At 37.3% G+C, this 18,685-nt stretch overlaps 1 protein-coding gene across 13 annotated transcripts in view; it reads left to right on the top strand.

Moving 5' to 3' along the window:
- The window catches only part of RUFY3 (RUN and FYVE domain containing 3), a 104,289-nt gene that overhangs the window by 70,150 nt on the left and 15,454 nt on the right, over window positions 1-18,685 (top strand). For 10 of the 13 annotated variants that reach the window (XR_004437987.1, XM_033214498.1, XM_033214497.1 and 7 more), the window contains 6 exons: window positions 705-770; window positions 3,841-3,910; window positions 8,214-8,306; window positions 9,922-10,005; window positions 13,876-14,043; window positions 14,565-14,662. Coding sequence is in view for 12 of the 13 variants with exons in the window: in XM_033214498.1 (XP_033070389.1) it covers window positions 705-770; window positions 3,841-3,910; window positions 8,214-8,306; window positions 9,922-10,005; window positions 13,876-14,043; window positions 14,565-14,662 (579 nt within the window). In the remaining variant the exon portion in view is untranslated. Of the gene's footprint in view, window positions 1-704; window positions 771-3,840; window positions 3,911-8,213; window positions 8,307-9,921; window positions 10,006-13,875; window positions 14,044-14,564; window positions 14,663-16,288; window positions 18,629-18,685 lie in introns of those variants that run through there. The other 3 variants (XM_033214504.1, XM_033214503.1, XM_033214505.1) reach the window with 1 other exon arrangement.

The raw sequence follows: 18,685 nt of genomic DNA, 5'->3' as shown, positions 1-18,685 counted from the left end.
GTAATCCCAGCTATTTGGGAGGCTGAGGCGGGAGAATCACTTGAACTCAGAAGGCCGAGGTTGCAGTGAGCCGAGATCACACCATTGCACTCCAGCCTGGGTGACAGAATGGGACTCCGTCTCAAGAAAGCTAAAACAAAACAAAAAATCCATATATATATATAATTATATATATAAAATATTAAATATATATATTAAATATGTATTATATAATATAAACATTTGATCTTTATGAAAGCCTTTTTAACCATTCACTTTAAACATTAAATAGCACTTACAGACAAATATTTAGCCCTTGAGAACAGCTATATTACATCAGAGTGAGCTTAATTCAAGTCCTATGACGATTGGAAATTGTTACTATTAAGTACTACTACTGAAGCTGAAAAACCTATTAACAAGAAAATTTTTATCCTTTAAATGCGTCTAATAGATTGCAACATCATACCTGTGACCTAAATTATTAATACTAAGGTTTGTAAGCTACAACAAGAGCTTTATTAGTGTGGGGTTTTGTCATTTTTAAACTCTTGACTCTTGTTGATATGTCAAGAGGGTTTTACATCAAATCTGTCTTATGGTTCAGTGTATCTGTGCCACAATTTTTTTCTCATGTTTTATGAAAAGATGGGGTGAGGTAGGGTTGGGATTTTGGTATTTCTTATGTTATTTAGTTTATTTCTGTTTTCTTCCCCTTCCCCCAGAGACGGTCAGATTACTGCAATTCTGGACCAGAAGAACTATGTAGAAGAACTGAACAGACATTTAAAGTAAATAATGAATAAATATATTACTTTACTGGGGAATTGTTGAAGGAGAAGGGAAGAGTAAGATGAGCAGTGAGGATAAATTCAGACAACGTTCAACAAATATTTGTAGAATTCCTGCTTGCCAGGCACTGAGTTAGGCACTAGATAAATAAATGGCATTTAACAGTTTTGGTGACCTTTAGTGAAAGGCAGTATATAATGTTATATATAATATAAAATAGCAGTATATAATATTATGTACGTAATTATAACTAGTGATTAAATAGATAAATAAATACATAAATACATTCAGTTAAGAATTTTTAAATATGTGACATACAGTTGAAATGGGTGGCTTTTTCAGTTGAGTAGATATAGCTGCATATTTCAGGGCTGATCTTGTGTAAACCACTCATTATATTAGTACCTTTAAATTAATCATATCGTCCAGGTGTGGTGGCTCAAAACCTGTAGTCCCAACACTTTAGGAGGCCAAGGCGGGAGGATTGCTTGAGCTCAGAAGTTCAAGATGAGCTAGGGTAACATAACAAGACCTTGTCTCTATTAAAAAACTCAATAAAACTAGCTGGGTGTGCGATTGTAATCTCAGCTACTTGTGGGGCTGAGGTGCGGGGATCACTTGAGCCTGGGAAGTTGAGGCTGCAATGAACCCTGGTCTTGCCATTATACCCCAGCCTGGGTTACAGAGCCAGACCCTGCCTGAAAAAAAAAAAAAAGATACATACTTTGCTTCCCTGCATTTTTTATTTGTACATTGAATTAATAGCATTCATTTAATATATAAATTGAATTTCTTTGCCATTATTACGGTTAATTCACCAAGTAGTCACAAAGTACAGTAGTTGCCCCTTATGTGGAGGGGATATATTCTAAGACCGCCAAAGGATATCTGAAACCACAGATAGTACCAAACCCTATATATACTATGTTTTTTCCTATACATATATAGCTATGTTTAAGTTTAATTTATAAATTAGGCAAGGTAGGAAATTAGCAACAATAATAAAATAAAACAATTTTAACAATAGACTATAATAAAAGTAATATGAATGTAGTGCCTGCCTCAAAATCAACACATCCTTTTATTTCCTTTTCATTGAACTTCTTCCTAGTTTTCTCAGGTTTTTTTTCCCCCTTCAGTTTTCTGTATTTATATTTCTTATTGTCCTTAAAATGACTATGGCTATTCTATGTCTGAGCACAGTGAATAAAACATTCAAGTTTAATTAAAAATTAAATAGGCCGGGCACGGTGGCTCACGCCTGTAATTCCAGCACTATGCGAGGCTCAGGCGGGTGGATCTCGAGGTCAGAAGATCCAGACCATCCTGGCTAACATGGTGAAACCCCGTCTCTACTAAAAATACAAAAAGATTAGCCCGGCGCGGTGGCGGGCACCTGTAGTCCCAGCTATACGGGAGGCTGAGGCAGGAGAGTGGCGTGAACCCTGGAGGCGGAGCTTGCAGTGAGCCGAGATCGCCCCGCTGCACTTCAGCCCGGGCGACAGAGCCAGACTCCGTCTCAAAACAAAACAAAACAAAAATTAAAGAAAGAGAAGGAACGAGAAAGAAAGCGTTAGAAATACCAGTTTCAAGATTTTGTGCATTGAGAAATCATTATTTCCAAAAGATTTTCTAAGGGCCACTGTCCTTATGACAATTCAGTGTTGTATATATGTTCACAGTTTGTTTGTTTTTTTTCTCTTAGGAGAAATAAAAATCCTTACTGGATAATCCTTATTTATGTGTGTTTTTTGAACATACTCATACTTCCCTCTATTGTTTGTTTCATAGAGAGCACAAATCAGATTTGGATATCTTATATGGGATTTAAACAAAATGTTTATACATGAGTCTATCAAAATCCTTATTTACATGTAAGAAAAAAATACATGCCCAGCTTTGCCCAAGAAAGTCCCAGAGGGAGAATAGTATCTTACTGTACTATTCTTACCTATTTTTGAACCACAGCTGAGTGCAGGTAACTGAAACCACAGAAAGCAAAACTATAGATAAGAGTGGACCACTGTATTTTCAGAACTTTCCGGAACATAAAACAGTTTCCTCTCGCCTGAGAAGAGCTATCCAAAAGCTATTGGTATTCTCAAGTACTTTGATGTTCTTGTTAAGACTACTGAATAATTTTGAAGAATAATATATTCATTAATTATTATCTTGTTTGTAGTTCTCTTATGAAAAATAGACATTTTTAATTTAAGTAAAACTTATAATATGATTATACTACTATCAGTAAAGTTTTAAGTAGTCTTGGTTCCACCTAGCAAATTCAAAACAATTTAAGTACATTTTCTCTGGAGACTGAGAACTAATATAATGACTTTAATGAACTATGGAGATGTTAGCCAAGCAAAGACATGGTTACAGTTCACAATGAAATATAAATAATGGCACTATTATTTACTCTTTCTATGCCTTAGTTTCTTTATCTGTAAATGAGAATACCTGACATAAAGGGTTGTTGAAAGGAATAAATGCAATAATGCAAATAACATAATTTAGAAGACGGTTTGGTGCATGTAAGCATTTAATTCTTATAGCCTGTTATTATCATATGTAGATAAACCTTAAAGTTTACTCTGTAGGGAATGAACTCTTTTATTTCATTGAATAAATACTTATTGAATTAAAACTCAAATGCCAAAGATATAGCAGTTAAAGCTGATAACGCCTTTTGTAAGCTTAGAGGTCAAGATTTGTGAGCATTAAGGCCTGGCTCAGTGGCTCATGCCTGTAATCCCAGCACTCTGGGAGGCCAAGGCAGGTAGGTCACTTGAGGTCAGCAGTTTGAGACCTGCCTGGGCAACAGGGTGAAACCCCATCTCCACCAAAAAATACAAAAATTAGCTGGATTTGGTGGTGCATGCCTGTAGTCTCGCACCACTGCGCTCCCATCTCGGCGACACAACGAGACTCCGTCTAAAAAAGTAATAATAAAATAAAATAAAAAATTGTGAACATTAGACAGTGAAGGATAAGTGTGAAGTGTTTAAAAAGGAAGGTACAGGGTATTGTCTGTTTTTCAAAAGTGATATTTGTTTTTTCTCTTTATAGTGCTACTGTAAACAACCTTCAGACAAAAGTAGATGCATTAGAAAAATCCAACACTAAACTGACAGAGGAGGTAAGTTTTGGAAATTCTTTGATTGACTTATAGAATTTAATATGCATTAGTAGAACCAATAATTTTTATGTAACCTCGGAAAGAAAGAACTTGACTTTTCAAATAATATCAACTGTAGTACGTAACTCCTTATTCTTTTCTCTTTTCTTTCTTTCTTTTTTTTTTTGAGATGGAGTTTCGCTCCTGTTGCCCAGGCTGGAGTGCAATGGCACGATCTTAGCTCACCACAACCTCTGTCTCCTGGGTTCAAGCGATTATCCTGCCTCAGCCTCCCGAGTAGCTGGGATTACAGGCATGTGCCACCACCCCTGCTAATTTTGTATTTTTCTAGTAGAGACAGGGTTTCTCCATGTTGGTCAGGCTGGTCTTGAACTCCTGACCTCAGGTGATCCACCCACCTCGGCCTCCCAAAGTGTTGGGATTACAGGTGTGAGCCACTGCGCCCGGCCCATAACTCCTTATTCTGACTAGAATGGCCAGTTGGCTTATTGCAGGGATCTCATTTACCCAATTAGACTGTGTAGGGGCATGTTGTCTGGTTGATGGCATATCTTGGTTTCTTTTGTGTGCATGTTTTTTCTGGGCTAGCTTAGACTAAATGTTTAGCATATAGCATATTCATCATTCATTCAGTGAACATTTCACACACTGTTTATGTGCAAGAGCTAGACAAATATTTATATGTGCCAGACATTGATTTATGTTCCAAATTAGCAAACTCCCCACCCACTTTGTCCTTGTTTTCTTCCTGGGACAGTTACATAGATAAGGTAAAGAGTACTGGTCAGAAGATCTGTAATCCCTGCCTACAAATCATGCTTATGTAACTCATGTGCTCCTGAGTAAGTCAGTCACTTGACCTCCAAGGGGCTCAGTTCCGTCACTGGAAAATGAGTGTTTACAATATACTTCCTTTTCAGCCTCACAATTAACTCTGAAGATCAGATAAGAATATGAAAACTCTTAGAAAAGTCCCTAAAATAAGAACAGAAAAATAACCTCATCGTTTACTTCTAATAAAAATATTTTTTTCCTTAACTTGCCAAAGCCTTAGCTACAGATATTTTTTCTTTAAATAGCATTTTATGTTTTTATGAAAAATACTAAATAACATTGTCCAGATGGCAAAGAGTTTACCTTCTTTATTTCTTTTTCTTTTTTTTTTTTTTTTTCTGAAATAGGGTCTCACTCTGTTGTCCAGGCTGTAGTGCAGTGGCACAATGGCTCACTGTAACCCCTGCCCCTCAGGCTCAAGTGATCTCCCACCTTCAGCCTCCCAAGTAGCTGGGATCGCAGGCACACAGCACCACACCTGGCTATTTTTAGTAGAGAGGGGGTCCTGCCATGTTGCCCAGGCTGGTCCTGAACTGCTGAGCTCAAGCAACCCGCCTGCCTCGACTTTCCAAAGTGCCAGAATTCTAGGCATAGCCACTTTGCCTGGCCCACCTTCTTCATTTCTAATTGTAATGATGCCCTTACACCCCATGGGATGAATTTAGTTTAAATAAAATCAAATTGAAGCACTAGTCAGGAAGATGCTTTTAATTGGTTTTTCTTTAGAATGAACATTTTCATTATTATAGTTTTAAAATTCCTTTTTTATTACTCAACTCTGTGGCCTTTACTTCTGGACAAAAATTTTTAAATTTTATAAATCTTAAAACTTTAATTTGTGCTTATGGTCCTTAAAATCTTATCATGTAGACTTTTGGAATGTTCAGCACAGATTTTTTACTGTTATTCTGCTGCTACTTTGTTGAATCTGTACAGCATAGCAATTAAGCATGCCCTGTAAAGTTAGGCTACTTGGGTTCATGTCCTGGCTTTGGCACTTGCTAGTTTTTTGGGGGGTTTTTGTTTCGTTTTTGGTTTTTGGGTTTTTGTTTTTGTTTTTTTTTTTTTTTGAGACGGAGTATTGCTATGTCACCCAGGTTGGAGTGCAGTGGCGCCATCTCGGCTCACTTTAATCTCCGCCTCCTGGTTCAAGCAATTCTCCTGCCTTAGCCTCCCGAGTAGCCGGGACCACAGGCATGCACCACCTCAGCTGGCTAATTTTTGTATTTTTGTAGAAACAGGGTTTCACCAGGTTGGCCAGGCTGTTCTTGAGCTCCCGATCTCTAGTGATCCACCCACCTCGGCCTCCCAAACTGCTAGGATTACAGGCATGAGCCACTGCACCCAGCCACTTGCTAGTCTTCTAATCCTGGGCCAATTACTTAAGCTTCTATTCCTTGATTTACTTATCTGTAACATGGAAATAGCAATAATAACATTTTGTGAGATTGCTGTGTGAATGAAATGATTTAATACATGATTAGGGCTTAGAACAGCACCTAACACATCATAAGCACTCAATAAATATAGTTGTTAATTTTATTCTCTCAGTCATAAGACTTGTCTTCCTTAGAGTTATGTTAATACTAACAATATTTATTCATTTACTTATTTATTTTACCAACAACACTTACTTTCTTAAAGAAAATATGCTGTAAGAGAGCAGATGGGATTAGTTCTGCCTTTTCCCATTTCTGTTTTGGGTTAAGAGAGCCAGTAAGGCCAGGCATGGTGGCTCACGCCTATAATCCCAACACTTTGGGACGTCAAGGTGGGTGGATCGCTTGAGGCCAGGATTCCAAGACCAGCCTGGACAACATGGCGAAACCCCATCTCAAAAAAAAAAAAAAAAGGCCGGTCAAAAAGATAGCAGACCTCTTTTCCCCTCCTGGGTTTTGAATCTGAATGACAGACTAAGAAGAATTAAGCAGATGCAGATATAAATACCCACTTCAGGCCATGCATGGTGACTCACACCTGTAATCCCAGCCCTTTGGAAGCCAAGGCAGGAGGATCATTTGAGGCCAAGAGTCCAAGGTTAGCCTGGGAAACATAGTGAGACCCCGTCTCTACACCAAAAAAATTAGCCGGGTGTTGTGGTGCACACTGTAGTCCCAGCTACTCGGGATGCTGAGGCGGGAGGATTGCTTGAGCCCAGGAGACCAAGGCTGCAGTAGCCAAGATTGTGCCACCACACTCCAACCTGGGCAACAGAAGGAGACCCTGTCTCAAATAAATAAATAGATATATAGATAAATAAATGTCTACTTCATTTTTGGTAAAGCTGAATTGGAAAGCCTCCTGTGATCTGCAGCCATAATCAGGTTTCCCAATCGTTTCTCTTAAATCAAGATTTTGGAACAACCTGCCTGAGGGCATACTTGGATCCAGAGAGGAGACCTACTTGCCCGGAATTGGTTTCATGTACATTTTTAGGCCACAGGATCTGAGAGAGAACTGGGTTTTCAGGCCTGCCCCCAGAAAGCATGAGCTTCTCTGTGCTTACCATGTTAGTACAGGAACTGAACAGAGCCTGAACCTACTGCTAGTGAGGAGACAATAACTGAGAAGGAGACTAGCCTGGCTGAGAGGAGCCTGCTTGGTTATTCCTCCCAGCCTCATGTGCAGGCACCTTCATATTCTCTGGGAGTTTAGTAGATGCAGAGAAGGAAAAAGTGTTTCCACCTTACTTTTTCCTTCTAAGAAAGAGATATAAATGTTTCCCCATAGCAGTTTACTGCTAATAACATTACCTGATCTTTTTAGGTATTGAAATGAAAAATCGCCTCAATGCTTAATGGAATTTTTAGCATGAGAACTTTGGAGTTCATGTCTTTAATCTTTTAAGAAATCATCTATAAAAGATCTTATAGAGGGTTTGTCACATGGGTTCCATGGTGTGACAGGACCCCTTTATTAAACATTTTAGAAATAGATGTTCTTAATAAATATTTTTTTTTCTTACTAAATATGTGTATATCTGTAAGAACACCCTTGAGATCATCTTAAGGCGCAGTGGCTCACGCCTATAATCCTAGCACTTTGGGAGGCCGAGGTGGGCAGATCTCTTGAAGCCAGAAGTTCAACACCAGCCTGGCCAATATGGTGAAATCTTGTCTCTACTAAAAAGACAAAAATTGGCTGGGCTTGGTGGTACATGCCTGTAGTCCCAGCTACTTGGGAGGCTAAAGCATGAGAATCACTTGAACCCAGGAGGCAGAGGTTACAGTGACCCGAGATCATGCCACTGCACTCCTGGCTGGGCAATAGAGCGAGGCCCTGTCTCAGAAAAATAAAGAAAGAGAAATATTTCCTTTGAGTTCCTATAATAACATTTTTATTGGGTTATAGCTTGCTTGCTTTCTAAGAATATCCAAGCCCGAGAATAACATCCTAGCAGATTGTGAATTATCTTATACTATGTTAATTTTAAAAAGATAAAAGATTATTTTTAAAATTTTATCCACAGCTTGCAGTTGCAAACAACAGGATCATTACCTTACAAGAAGAAATGGAACGAGTTAAAGAGGAAAGTTCCTACATACTGGAATCCAATCGGAAGGTTAATCTTACTGGATTTATAAAATATTCATTGAGAGCATGTCAACTTGTTAGTGGTAAAGGGGAGTCTCTAAAGGACTATTTTAATCAGCTGGCCTGTATCAAGTACACTTTTTATTTAGACTCCATGCATGTGTGATGAAGGTTGTGGGAGGGTTATGCGCCTTTTCCTACAAGATGCTTCTTGGCTTCACAGCCACCTACATCTGTTTAGAGACTTCACAAAACAGTCTAATTCAGTTTCTTGTTTTTATGTACTAATGATTCATACAGTATTTAACAATTTGTTATGTTAAATATAATATTACTTTTACACCATGTTACTGTTTTATAAGAAGTGACGCCTCATTTATATATCACTGGGAAAGAGCTACCATATGAATGTATTTTCTAGATAACTTAATTCCTTAAAGCACCAAACTTTTTATACATGTCTGATTAGAATTTTGTAAACCTTTATGTTTTGTACAATTCCGAGCCTTCTTAATTAAGGACATAATTTAATACATTTAGCCCTTTATGATGACTGAGGATCATAATTACCAACATTGACAATTCTCTACTAAATTATAATAGTGCCACTTTAGGAGGCTATTGAAATTGATGGAGCTTCTGACACCTACACTTAAATATTCCCCGATTTCTGTGGATGTTTTTTTCCCTATCTTTTTTATATTCACTAGCATCTCTTACTTTTTATTGATGCTTAGTGTTGTTATCCCTAGGATGATCTCTTTACTTCCTTTTATCTTCATGCTTCTAATCTACTGTCCCTAGGAATTCAAATCCATAGTTATTAAAATTGTTCTTAAAGAGTTACTAGGCTCTGCGAGGGGACAAAAGCAGTTTTCCATGAGTAAAGTGATTGACTTTAATGCATGGACTTCATGACTGCTCAGAATAATTTTTTTATGACCTGCTTGTTTTTATCTGTGATCTTGCTGGATAGTTGAAGATGCCAGTTGTGAATTCTCTGGAGATTGAATGTATTAACATTTAAACCTATAGCCCCTGGGCTGGGTGCAGTGGCTTACGCCTGGAATCCCACCACTTTGGGAGGCCAAGGAGGGCAGATCACCTGAGGTCGGGAGTTCAAGACCAGCCTGGCCAACATGGTGAAACCTCGTCTCTACCAAAAATACAAAAATTAGCCAGGTGTGGTGGCACACGCCTGTAATCCCAGCTACTCGGGAAGCTGAGACAGGAGAATCACTTGAACCCAGGAGGTGGAGGTTGCAGTGAGCAGAGATTGAGCCTCTGCACTCCAGCCTGGGCGACAGAGTGAGACTCCATCTCAAAAAAGAGAAAAAAGAAAACCTATAACCCAACTCATATTTTGAAATGAATACTATGTTATTTTTAGAGGCTGATTTTTAAAACTTCTGTCATCTGGTTTGGTAACCTGTTTTAGGATTTTAAATAAAGTGTCAGGAAACCCCGAATTCAGCTTAACCTTTAAAAATACACTAGACTTCTTCAATTTCTTTGTTGTGTTTGTACATTATCATACCTGCTTCAGTATGATCTTTGTTTCTTACTAAGTAGCAGTGTTAGTGTCTACTAATTCTGTATAGATCAAATCCTTAAATATGTACAATGTTATTTGTCTTTTCGAGGGTCCCAAGCAAGACAGAACTGCAGAAGGACAAGCACTAAGTGAAGCAAGAAAGCATTTAAAAGAAGAGACACAATTACGATTGGTAAACTTTGCTTAATTTCTAATAGTTCAGTAATATATTAAAAGGTAACTGCCCACTTACACGTTTTATCATACAGACCAAGATTAGAAATATCAGTAGTGTTCTGAAAAACTATAGATCCTGTAAAATGGTTTATCTCTTTTTAAACCACATTCCTTATCATATTTTCTCAATCTTTTTCTGAGTATTCTCAACAATAAGATTTTGTTAATTTTTATTTTTTTGCTTTTGTAGTTTGTATTACAGCAATGTTAAGTATACAGAACCTACTTTTTTAAACTATGCAGTCTCACTCCTACCTAAGTCCTTATCCCTGCAAAGATTCTTGGAGTGGTGGCTCCTCTTTTCTTTACAAAGAATTGTTAATGTAAGATTACTCTATTTTATTTTTAGCTTTTATTTCTGATTTATTATTGGTGTTAGATATAAATAGAAAACTTATCATCCAGTATTAGTCTTAAGATTTTTTTAGAAATTAAAAAAATACATATAAATATATAGATAGAGAGTATATCACCTCACTCTAATCAGAATGACAGCTATCAAATTGAAAGATAAGTGTTGACAGGGATGTAGAGAACTTTTACACACTGCTAGTGAAAATATAAATTAGTATAGCCACTATGTAAAACAGTATGAAGGTTGTCTTAAAAAATTAAAAATCGGGCCAGGCACAGTGGCTCACACCTGTAATCCCAGCGCTTTGGGAGGCCAGGTGGATGGATCACATGAGGTCAGGAGTTCGAGACTAGCATGACCAGCATGGTGAAACCCTGTCTCTACTAAAAATACAAAAAAAAAAAAAAAAAAAAAAGCCAGACATGGTGGTATGCACCTGTAATCCCAGGTACTTGGGAGGCTGAGGCAGGAGAATTGCTTGAACCTGGGAGGTGGAGGCTGCAGTGAGCCAAGATTGCATCCCTGCACTCCATCCTGGGCGACAGAGCCAGACTCCGTCTCAAAAAATAAAAAATAAATTAATTAAAAATCAGTCTAGCATATGATCCAGCAATCCCACTACTGGGTGTATATCAAAGAGAATCTGCACTCCTATGTTTATTGCAGCATTATTCACAGTAGCCAAGATATGGCATCAACCTAAGTGTTCATCAACACATGAATGGATAAAGAAAGCATGGTACATAAACACAATGTGAGGCTATTCAGCGATAAAAAAGAATGAAATCCTGTCATTTGTGGCAACATGGGTGAACCTGGAGGACGTTATGTGAAGTGTAATAAGCCAAACACAGAAAGAGAAATGCCATGTGATAACACCCATGTGGAATCTAAAATGTTCTTATAAAAATAGAGAGTAAGGTGGTGGTTACTAGGGGGAGAGGAGGCAGGGGATAGTAAGAGATTGGTCAACAGGTACAAAGCTATAGTTAGATAGGAGGAATAAGTTCTGGTCCTCTGTTGCATAGTATGTGGTGACTAGAGTTAACATTAATATACATTTTAAAATAGTTAGAAGAAAGGTTTGTTGTTGTTGTTTTATTGATGCATAATAGATATACATAGTTCCAGGGTACATATGATAATTTAATATACTCATGTAATTTGTAAAGACCAAATCAGTGTTCTTGAGATACCCATCACCTTAAATATTCATCTTTTCTTTATGCTGGAAAGAAAAGAGACTTTTTAATATTCTCATCACAAAGAAATGATAAATGTTTAAGATGATACATGCGTTCGTTTCTCTGATTTGGTCATTACACAATTTTTATATTATCGAAACATCATGTTCGTGTTACACCATAAATTACTATGTGTCAATCATACTTTTTTAAAAAAGAATTTATAATAAGGGATACTGTTCCTGTACTGGATTTTCTCCAGGTGCTAGTGTTACTATATTAATAACCCCTGGTTTCCACGTATTAACTCTTCCTGGAGTTTAGATAGTATAACAAACACAAGGAACTCCCCAGAAAGTCTTTAAGAATAAGGAGGAGCCTGAAAGTAAGGAGTGACTTAACTTGTACTAAAAAATTATTACAGGCCAAGTGCCATGGCTCACACTTGTAATCCCAGCATTTTGGGAGGATTGCTTGAGCTCAGGAGTTTGAGACCAGCCTGGGCAACATAGGGAGACCCTATCTCTACAAAAATTACAAAATTAACCATGCTTAGTGGTACATGCCTGTATTCCCAGTTACTTGGGAAGCTGAGGAGGGAGATCACCTGAGCCCAAGGAAGTTAAGGCTGCAGTGAGCAAAGATCTCACTGCACTCCAGCCTGGGTGACAGAGGGAGACCCTGTCTCAAAAATATATGTATGTTACAAATTGACAGAATATAACAGAATTTTAGATTTATTTATTTATTGTTTTGTTTTGTTTTTTTGAGATGGAGTCTTGCTCTGTTGCCCAGGCTGGAGTGTAGTGGTGCAATCTCAGCTCACTGCAACCTCCATCTCCCGGGTTCGAGAGATTCTCCTGCCTCAGCCTCCTAAATAGCTGGGATTGCAGGCGCCTGCCACCACACCCAGCTCATTTTTGTATTTTTAGTAGAGACGGGGTTTCACCACATTGGCCAGGCTTGTCTCAAACTCCTGACCTTGTGATCCACCCACCTCAGACTTCCAAAGTGCTGGGATTACAGGTGTGAGCCATCCCACCCCGCCAGAATTTCAGATTTTTTGAAAGCAAAGTGGTGTTATTTTAACATCCTTAAAATACTTAGCATTTGCCTTCTATGTGTTTGTGACTGAGATCTCAAAATGTAATACTTTTCATAAGAAAGGTCGCAGAAATAATACATGTCAGCATTTTAAGAAGGGGTGTGATTCGTTTTCTATAATGCTAATCATGTAAAACGAGAATCTCAGTGAAGTGGCACATAATAAAAATCTTAAAATTTTTCATATCCTTTTATCACAGTAAGACAAATGTTTGTTAAGAAGGAAGCAAACTAAGAAAGGAGGCGAGGACCTAGGTGAGCCCAAGGCACAAGGCAGTTGCAGAAGATCCTCAGGTCTTTGTGTCTTTGATCACCCAAATAATGTTGCAGTAATGGTTGAGACAAAAAGAAGTTTTATGTTAAGTGAACTAAAAATTCTCTTAGCGGCCGAGCGCAGTGGCTCACACCTGTAATCCCAGCACTTTGGGAGGCTGAGGCAGGCGGATCACGAGGTCAGGAATTCGAGACCAGCCTGATCAACATGGTGAAACCTCATCTCTACTAAAAATACAAAAAATTAGCCGAGTGTGGTGGCACGCACCCATAGTCCCAGCTACTCAGGAGGCTGAGGCAGAAGAATCACTTGAATCCGGGAGGTGGAGGTTGCAGTGAGCCAAGATCGAGCCACTGCACTCCAGCCTGGGTGACAGAGCTAGACTTCATCTCAAAAAAAAAAAAAAAAAATTCTGTTAGCCTCTTAACCATACTAGTCATCCTCAGTAATTGCGATGTTACCTCAGGGACCCAGATGGTCCTCTGGGTTCCCTGGGCTCTTGAATATATCAACAACATTCACATTTAGGGGGATTGCAACTGCTTCATTTTGTGCTGACTACTGTAATCCTGTATGTGTATTTCTATAATAAGATATGACCATCAGTTGTCTTAAGGTCTAATGAAGTGTCTCAAATATGTGTATATTTTAGACATATTAAATAGCACTACCTTTGGCTTAGCAGGTTTTTCAGATTTGTACATTATTGGGCAAATGTTATTGTGTATTCTAATTATTGTTCATTATCAATTAATTATTGTTAATGTTTCTGAAAATGAATGGTAGCTTAAGCTGTTTTGCTAGAATATTCGACCTGAGAGTTTTGGTATACTTTTTCCTGTGAAATATTATGGTTTGTACTTAGTTGAAGAAACAGAGTGTAAGCAATGTACTTACCTTTGGGGGCAGGATGTTGAAAAAGAGCTGGAGATGCAGATCAGCATGAGGCAGGAGATGGAATTGGCCATGAAGATGCTGGAGAAGGATGTCTGTGAGAAGCAGGATGCCTTGGTGTCTCTTCGGCAGCAGCTGGATGACCTCAGAGCTCTCAAGCACGAACTTGCCTTTAAGTTGCAGGTAGGGGAAGTATGAGGAATAGATTCACTGGCTTTCTAAAATCCTGGGGCTCCCCTTCTCCCATCTTATCCTCCAGAATCACACTTTAATTACAAGAGGAAAGAATCACATCTCATTTTAATGCTAGCTGCCTATAAACTACTTTCAGAATCAGACTCTCATGGGATCCTGTATTGCTGTTATAGAAAACCATGACCACTTTTCACATTATAATAGAGGGTGAGGGTCTTTTTTATCCTATAGTATAATTTCTATTCTGCAGTCTACTATGCCAGCTGAGTTATATATTCTATTAGCTTTTACACTGGAAAGTGATACATTGATAAACTATTACTGTGATAACACTGCAAATAACAATACTAACTTTAGATAAATTGCTTTTTTTCCATTTGAAGATTAACTGATATCAAAATATATGAACATTTCTGTTTTCCCACTTACCATTAGATTCAAAAGGCATGTGTGGTTGTAATTTTAGGATTTATGTTATACAGGTTGTTTATCATTATTTTCCATAACAGAGTTCAGACTTAGGAGTAAAACAGAAAAGTGAACTAAACAGTCGCTTGGAAGAGAAGACTAATCAGATGGCTGCTACCATTAAACAACTTGAACAAAGGTAAAAGTCCTGGTTCTTTAATGAAACACTTTGGTTGTCAGTGCTGATAGTGAAGAGAATGTGCTGTACATTCAGCAAACAGAAAATATGAAATTCTTCCAAATTAGCATAAGACATTCTGGTAGAAAAAAAGCCAATTAAATATTATGTATGTTTTCTAAGGTATGACTGAAATGTTTTTAGGAAATGTCAGTTACTTGACTAGCCTTAAAAAAAATAAAAAAAGGAAAGGTCAGCCTTTGACGACTGTTTTGAACATCAGAACTCTTAACCCTTATCAGAATCATAGGTTAGGGGAAGGATACTTAAAAGCATGAAAGGACCCTTAAATATATGTATGTAATTCTGTGATTTTATTGTTCATCACAAAAGTCTTTGAATACTTGGATGCTGGGGTATATAGAGGCAGTGAGAGATAGGTGTCCTCCAAGGATCTATTCTGGATCTTTCCCTTCTTTAACCCTTTTCTTTTTATCTCCCTTTTCTTTCTCCTGGGTAGTTCTGTAGCTTCCACTGTCACCTCCAGTGTGTTTCCCCAGCTCTTACCTTCATCTGGAGGCCAGTCTTGAGTTTTCATCCTTTGGGCAGCTATCTTTCACCAGTATCTACAATTTAGTCTGCCCAAAGCACATCTTCTTCCTATGCTACTCTCTTTCTCTGTTTGTGTGAAACTACCATTTTCTGTCTGGCAACTCAGCAGCCAAGAGAAATGGCTGAGTCTTCAAGATTGAATGTGACATGGCACCCAAGGTCATTTGATGTTTCTACCTTCAACACCTGTTCGTCACCCTTCTTGCACTTGAGCAAAACTAAACTACTGGTGCCTGGACGTACTTCCCAGTTTTCTCATTCATTTCTTTCCCGATAGTTCCACCAATTAGAAATGTCCTAATTCTTCCCACTCCCTTATTCTTCATTTTTAAGTTTAGGCTCAAATGCCACCTCCCCAGAGTTTCCTCTGATACCTCTTTGCAGCTAGAAATGATCTTTCTGGGAATTCCCATAGCTTCATATTCATATTTATCTATACTGTTTGTGGCTCTTCTCACTGTCTACTTTACGTTTTAACCCTTTATATATGTGTCCTCCGATGCGAGCATAAGCTCCCTGAGATTAGTTAACTAATCTTTTGAGTTCACTCATTAGATCTGTCACAGTGCTTTGAATATATAAGCATTCATTCAGTAGATATATGAATGAATGGATTAATGAGTGACTTCTTATATTCAGATGATTCTTAACTAGTAAGGGTCCTGAACAACAATGCATATTAATGTTAACTCAAAACTTAATGGCAAATTTATAAATAAGCCTGAAACCTCTTATATAGCCAAATAAAAATGTATCAGTCTTACCTAGGAAAGACAGTTGTATACTTGCTCATACATAGTTATATGTTTATGATTTAACAAAATGATTTTACTGTTCATAAATTGTGCTTTTGAAGTGAAATGTATCAAATTCATTTTCAATGATGCTTTGACTTGGAATTTAAAGCAAACAGAAAGAAATAATGACTTATTTCTTTGAATATTAAGCTGACCTATTCTCTTGCTATTTTTATGTTTCCTGTTTATCCATTTTCTCATTCCCCTTTCACTTCATTGTCATTTTTATTTTATTTAGTGAAAAGGATTTGGTGAAACAGGCAAAGACCTTAAATAGTGCAGCAAATAAACTGATCCCAAAACATCATTAGGCATTTTTCAGTTGGTCACGTCACAAGTTTGATATCACAACTTAATTGTAAAAGGAAGAAATCTGAAAGCTATTACATTTAAGCTCTGATTCTCTATAAAATGTCACCAAAAAGTTGACTTTGAATTTGTTGGACTTTTAAAAAACCATTTGGAGATGTAGGTTGGGTGTTTTTCTTATTGTTTTCTCCCCAGGGTTAGAAAAATTGGTATAAGTTCCTAACTAAAAGCTGAGTAAACTTTGAGAAATTATTTCTGAGTTGACCAATAAATAAAAATACCACTTTTTTGAAAAAGCCTAGGGAATTGAAGCTCTGTACATATATCAATGATGCCTTTACAACCCAATCGTTGATAATATCAGATTCTCGGTGCATTGTTCATGTCTGTATCTGCAAGCCTGTTCTGCCATTGCAGTGTAATGAACTAGAGGTAACTACCACGTGAACTCGGACTCTTCTAAAATAGTTCTGTGTCTCTTAAACCATGACCCCTTTTCACTTTTGTTATGTAGGTTTAATCCCCAAGACAAGGATAGTACTTAGTATTTCACTTTCACTACACTTCTATTCTCAGTAACCAAGATTGCTTGCAACTTTGTTTGCCTTAGTGACTTTTGAAAAAAAGAAAAAACAGAAAAAACAGCAACCTTATATTTCTTTAAAATACATAGAGATGAAGTTAGTAATTAGGTAACTTATGATAACATAATAATGTGGACGCTTGGGGAAACCCTCCTTATGTTGGTCATCTTCTACCTCTGCCATTTTCCTGCAGTTCCGCTTCCTACTTAGGCAGTTCAGAGAGAATGAGTCTAATAGAAACACTCCTCTCCTATTAAAAAAATGATGCAGTACCCATTTTTCTTATCCTGCTTTTCTTATTGGAATAAAAAGGACAGGGTATAGACATGAATGTTGATATTCTGCCTGGCCTGTCATTTCTTACCTGGAAACATTTACTTAAAAGTTTCTGTTACTTTTTGTTCAGATGGAGATTTGCTAAAGGTTCTGGGAAGCTAATAATTGAATTATTAGAAAAACATTTCAGAATAGGAAATAAATGATAAACTTATATTCTTTATTATTATTTAGTACAAAAATACAGATTCCCAGTAGATATCCACAAGCAATATTAGCAGGGCTTCTGTTTCTATGTGACCACAGACTAACCCTCTCTAGGCTTTAACATTGTAAATAATCCTATAAATACTTTGATTTTTTAAGATGATTTTTGATTTGAAGAGATGGGCTTTACATAAGCCTTCATTCCTTCAAAAGGTCCTGACAAAATATTTGGGTTTTTTTCTCTCTTTTTTTTCCTTCTGGTATGCTTTGCAGCACTTCAGCTGCTTAGGTGGGGACACAGATAACCCCTTCACTTCCAGCTCTTAAAATTCTTTATCTTTTTCTTGGCAAAACCAGAATTAAGAGTGTACGATGGATTCCATGTGTGCTTATATAGGTCCCTGCACAGATTGGACTTGAACTAAAATCAAGTCAAAGAACATATGTTTAGACCAACTTCATGGAAGTGGAAGATCCTGTGCTCTTGAACTTATTTTAATTCTTATAATTTGCACCTATATGAACAAAGCTCCTGCTATATTCTTCTCTTCATCAACCTTTTGTGGTGATGGGTTGCCTTTTCTATAAGCATTTGGAAGGAGTGATCAAATACCAAAATTAAACTTTCTAAAACCTACACATAGCATGCTTTTAAATTCTACTATATAAAGCCCCAAGTGTTTTACCTTCTAAAACATGCTTCTGTATAGGTGCAAAGTTATAAGATATTTAGAAGAAAACATCCATCAGAATCTTCTGGAGAATATGGTCAGAGTCTTAAACAGGCCCAGTGCTGAGTTCTTTGTCCACTTAGTCACACATTTTTTGTGGGAATGGGAAAGGAAGGAGACAGCCAAATTCTGACAAAGGCTTTTCCTTATAGAATAACCCAAAGCCTGGGTGAGGGTTGATATATAATGTCCCATGATTTAATATATGTGGTTTGGAGGAAAGGACAAGAAAAAACTATAATTCCACATATAAGAAGGTAGTTGCCCGTTTACAAGTTCCAGTTATGTGTGTAAAACAGAAAAATTAAGTACCAAACCTATTAGGAAATTTTTTTTAAAAGTGGATTTAACTTAAATTACTGTGTACTTGAGGTTGGCTTTGGATATGGATTTTCTAAAAAGTGATGTTTTATTGTTTATCATCTAATGGCTGTAAACTGTAGTACTAGAATAAAAAAAAATGGAAAATCAGCTTTTCCTCTGCCTGGTTCACCTTCATCTTACTTTTCTTTAGAATTTGTTTCTTTT

Source organism: Trachypithecus francoisi, unplaced genomic scaffold (assembly GCF_009764315.1).
Source record: "Trachypithecus francoisi isolate TF-2019V2 unplaced genomic scaffold, Tfra_2.0 Lachesis_group1, whole genome shotgun sequence".
In the NCBI taxonomy this organism is placed as follows: domain Eukaryota; kingdom Metazoa; phylum Chordata; class Mammalia; order Primates; family Cercopithecidae; genus Trachypithecus; species Trachypithecus francoisi.
Note: the sequence above shows the minus strand (reverse complement) of the source record. Positions and strands in the feature narration are given on the sequence as shown.